General features: G+C 31.5%; 1 protein-coding gene across 1 annotated transcript; it reads right to left on the bottom strand.

Annotated features, from left to right (window-relative positions):
* Positions 1–1,576: 1,576 nt before the first annotated feature.
* LOC105791189 (uncharacterized) lies at positions 1,577–4,477 on the bottom strand. The gene is made up of 7 exons (XM_012619180.2): positions 4,184–4,477; positions 3,971–4,081; positions 2,970–3,038; positions 2,696–2,827; positions 2,308–2,385; positions 2,096–2,218; positions 1,577–2,019 (listed from the first exon to the last, which is right to left on the bottom strand). The coding sequence occupies exons 1-7, from the start codon at positions 4,394–4,396 to the stop codon at positions 1,840–1,842; spliced, it is 906 nt and encodes a 301-aa protein (XP_012474634.1). The 5' UTR covers positions 4,397–4,477; the 3' UTR covers positions 1,577–1,839.
* Positions 4,478–5,161: the final 684 nt, after the last annotated feature.

The raw sequence follows: 5,161 nt of genomic DNA, 5'->3' as shown, positions 1-5,161 counted from the left end.
TATATTCTAGTTTCCTAACAGCTTTGCATATTTAGATTTATTTTGGTTACATTTTTAAATTAATTAATTTCTTTTTGGTTTTTGACTTCTATTTCTTCCTAATTAACAATAATCTCGATATTTTGTTAATTTTATATTGTAAACTCTAACATGGCTTAAATTATAAACATGCAGATAAAATTATAAATATGTATACTTACTGCATCGAATAGATGAGATCTAGTGTATTAAAAAGGAAATAAGTTCTTAAATTTTATTGATATTCGAGTTATTCATGTGGTAAATATACATATATTTAAAATTTAATTCAAATATTTTAAATATATTTGACATTAAATTCAAACTAGAATTTAATGACTAACTATTGAAATGACATGATATGCTTGAGGATTGGTTAGGGAAATTTTGGGAGTAAGCTAAAATATAGATGAGAATTTGAGGATGTTTAGTGGCCCTTCATGTTTATAATCCAATCATACAATTTTGATGACATTGCATTATATTAATAACTTTTGGGGTCAATTGAGCTTCATGCAATGTGAAAGGGTTTTTGTTAAAATATTTTTATTGACACTAAATATTCTTACCCTTATAAAAGAATATTTCGTTAAGTTTATTAATCCAACCATTATTACTTACGTGTTAAATTGTTCTAAATTGTTTTTAGAAAATTTAAAATATTTTATGAGGACATAAATAAATAAATTCATATTATATATTATACTAGAAAAACAAAATGGTCCAAAAGGAAGAGTAATATTGAAACGAAGCCGTTTTGCACCTTTTTTTTTTAATTTGAAAAGAAAAAATAAACAAATAATGCCCCATATTATGGGCTTTCATCCAATTTTCCAATTGGGCTTCGTTATGAAATTGGCTCATAATTATATCATATTTTTTTGCGGTCACCCAAATTTTAGAGTACTTTCGTTTTGGTTATTTAAAATGAAATTTTTACAATTTAACCACTCAACGATCTTTGTGATTTAGCCACCTTAATTTTTAGGTGCTTTCATTTTAGTGACAAGGATTAATAGCAAATTTTGACCAATTTCCATTTACGCTTTAAACCCTGTATATATATCAATTTCATTCATCGCTGAGCACTTAAGCAGCATTTTGCAAATAGATGTAGTACTGTAATGCATGCATGCTCGGGCACTTGCTGAATCCATTTATAATATGGGGTTAAAGAGAAATAAGTATCATGAAGATCCAGAAATTTGTGTATTAAGAATCATATTGTATATTATTTTCTTTACCTAAACAATTAGCAAATTAAAGTGTATATGACTGACGAAATAACTAGATTGTAACATGTGGCATAACACGTGTATCTCATGTTAACGTACAATGATAAATTTTTAACAATAGATATTAATGAAATTTTTAACACAATGACCAATTTACTCTTTAATCAAATATGCAAAGACTGATTTACCTTTTTTTAGTGAAACTCGTAGTATAAAGAACTTCATGATAATCGTGGTTAAGAGTGAACAAAGAAACTATGAATTCCGTGGTGGTGGTGTCCATCAGGTAAAGGCAACGTAATCAAGTTGATCGAAGCACAAAAGAGTTCCAACAGATTGTGTATTTATAATCAGCAAAAAAAGAAGTTTTGCTACTTGGTGACACTAGTTAAACACAGAGTTCTAATGGATGAAATGAAATCATCAAAACTTCCCAAAATACGGGGAAAGACACTCGTAAACCTTCCTCGAACTCGACTTTCTACGTAATCAAATTCTTCCGAACATATTAATGCAATGGAAGAAAACACGAAAACAGAACATGCTAACAACTCGTATTCCTTGAACTCACGATTTTGTTGGTGTCTTAAAGTTCTGTCTTACCGGACTTTGATTGAGCAGCTTTAAATCCTTTCCACCATTTTTGTACCCTAAAAGACACCTTAGTTGCATGTCTCTTCAATGTTTCACCTGCATCTTTTACACCTTTGATGATCTTTTGTTTCCAATCGGTTTGTTTACTTTCTTTGTCTCTCAACACTTTTCCCTGCAGAAAAAAAAAAGAACCGAAATAAGAATCACATTGAAACTTCAAATCTGTTTCGGGGTTTTTCGATAAGTACCAAATTCGATGGAAATTGGTCCTCGTCTTCATCTTCATCATCGTCGGCATCTCCACCGAAATTCTTCATGTTCATTAGCTCCTCCCTTGAATACATTTGCATGTTGGGTGCTCCTGGCATACCCTGAATCGTAATAAAGTTAAACAATTAAAATGAGATCAAATATTAACATAGTATGAACAGCATGCTATTTAGCCATGAATCTTTCGTACCTCCATGGATCGTAACATCTTTTCCATTTCAGCCTCTTTAGTTGGTTTCGGTACAAAAGGTTCTCCCGGAGTCCTATCCTGCACAAATCATCGACAACAAAGCAGCTTGATCAGTTTAGCTTGTCATCCAACATTATAACAACAAGCTCGTTTAAATAACCATCGTGATGTACAAGAAGTCGGGCTGCTTCATTCAAAGCATATTACCAAGAAAGCAAACAAATGAAATGAGGCAGTAGACAGAAGAATTAGATTCATACGACCCAAATTAGACAAATGGACTAAAGCGACAATCCTATTCTTTTTGTACTAAACTGAAAGAACAGAAGGAAGTAAATGAAATCAATCAAAGGATTACAGATACAGAATCATGAAAGCATTGAGATACCTTTGGTAGTGGGGGAGGCTTGGTTTTGCATGCCTTAGTTAAGTCTTTACACAGATAATTCGTCAATGACTCAACATCAGGTTTCGACGTGTATATATATTCAGCAACATCAGTATCAGAATACCCCATAACCTGAAAAGAAACATAAGCAGCCATGCCTAACAACAGTCTCGTAACACAAATGTTAAAACGAAAAACCAACAAGTTCACGATCCGAAGCTAAAACTTTTTATTACAAAAGAACAATTCATTTTATGTTAATTAATAATCTAACCTCTTGACAAGTTCTCTCAATTGTCTTACACTCTGTATTGCAAATCCCTTCAGCATTTTGTTCCACTAGCTGCAAATAGATGAAAATTTCATGAGTTAGCATAATAAGATTAATGGTCAAAAATATCAGTCAGCAGTAGAAGTACCATGGAGGCCCTTGCACTAAGAGTTAGATTACATTTTGTCCCCTCTATTCAAAAAATGGGCAAATGAATCCTACCATTAGAAATTGGTCTCTATATGTCAAAACGAAGTACACGTAGCACACCACGTGTAATTGTCTAATTATTCTGTTAGCCAAACCAATTTTTAGCAGTAAAAATGGATGAAATTTTTAACATAAAGGACTAGTTTGCTCTTTGATCTAATGTACAAAGATTAGTCTGCTCATTTTTTAGTAAAAAGACAAAATGCAATTTGACTCCTAGTACAGAGGCCTCTAAGATACTTTTACCGCCAGTCAGCTATACTGAAACTCGGCTCCATTCAAAGAAGTCTGTAAAGTATTATCTGTCGAGAGTCAGCTGACCCTCACTCATCCAAATTTATCCCTACAGGTTTTGACTCTCAACTTTACCATAACCCACCCACCATGACCATAGAGGGATTTGAAACTATAAGGTTATAAGGCATTGATAGATAAGGACGGTATTTCGCAGACTTCTATTGATAGAATCAGCAATCCTCAACAAGTCACTACACTTATAATCACTTAACAGATTTTCCATCAAAATTTGCCATCAATACATCCATGAAAGCATAAGCAAATTCATTATGCACCCAATAAGCATACCTAATAGTAACTAAAATTTTAACAAATATGAACCCTAGGATTAATTGAAATGATACACCTATTTGCCATTAATGGGAATAAATATCTAAATCAATATGCATTTGATAATAAATTAAGTGCATTTGGATTCAATTTTTTAATTACAAATATCCTATCAAACAAAGCACAAAAACTTACAAAAAATCAAGAACAATTATAATTCAATTTACCTCTAATTTATCCCCTTGTTCAACTATATCAATCTTCAAAATCCAATCAGCTTCTTCTTTCTTCAAATTGCAAACATTCTCCGCAATCTCAATGATTTGATATTCTGAGATCTAAAACCCCATCAAACCCCCCCCCCCAAAAAAAATCAAATCAGAATTCCATGAAAGTAAAATTTAAAGAAAAACCAAAGAAAACCCAGATTATAAAAATACCTTCTTGGGAGAGATCTGGGTTTGTTTCGATTGAACTTGTTGAACCAACTGTGATGCTATCTTCTCACAAACTTGACATTTAATATAAGGAATGTCTTCTTTTCGAGGAATCGCCACTGGTTTCTTGGCATAAACAGAGACAGGCAATGATATTGTCAATAAAAAGAAGAAAATTGGGACTAAAAGAACTGAATTTTGCTCTGTTTTTCCCATTGCTCTGTCTCTTTAGATTGTAGAAATAATAATAACGAAATAATCCTTGGAAGAGTTCTTATAAAAAGATCTCTTTTTTATGGAAAATGATCGAAGAAGGCTCGAAGTCCACTTCAAAGTGTTGTGAAAAATAATAGGAAGGGTAAATTCTCTTAGTTGGTCACCTAAATTTTGTAATACTTTCATTTTAGTTACCTAAAATGAAATCCTTACAATTTAGTCACTTAACTTTTAGTGCGCTTTCATTTTAACCCCCAAGCATTAAATCTATAATGAAATTTAACTTGTACAAGCAACATCATGTTCAGACTTCCATTTTGGTCATCCAACTTCTAATTCATTTTGGTCACTCAAAAAAAGGACTAAAATGAAAGCACCCTAATAGTTGGGCGACCAATTAGGTAGTTTAATCTAATAATAATTGATAATAAATTGATAATAATATTATTATATGATAAAAGAACTGATACGTGTCTCGATGAATTTGATTGGTTGAATTGAGGGTTTAAAGAATGGGGTCCACTTTTTTGGACCAATAGAATTTGAGAAAACACGTAGTTCTATTTTTTCTTTTTTTGCGTGTGTGTGTCTGTGATTTAATTTTAATTAATGGCTGACTTATATTTTTCTGGTTTACCAAAGCCGTACTTATTACGTTGAGTGTTTTTTTTTTTCTTTCAAAATAATTATTTTAGGTTGATATTATTTATTTTGAGTTGAAGTTATTTAAATTTTTTTATTTTTCGATTTTTCATTTTCTTATTA

This window comes from Gossypium raimondii, chromosome 7 (assembly GCF_025698545.1).
Source record: "Gossypium raimondii isolate GPD5lz chromosome 7, ASM2569854v1, whole genome shotgun sequence".
Classification (NCBI taxonomy): domain Eukaryota; kingdom Viridiplantae; phylum Streptophyta; class Magnoliopsida; order Malvales; family Malvaceae; genus Gossypium; species Gossypium raimondii.
Note: the sequence above shows the minus strand (reverse complement) of the source record. Positions and strands in the feature narration are given on the sequence as shown.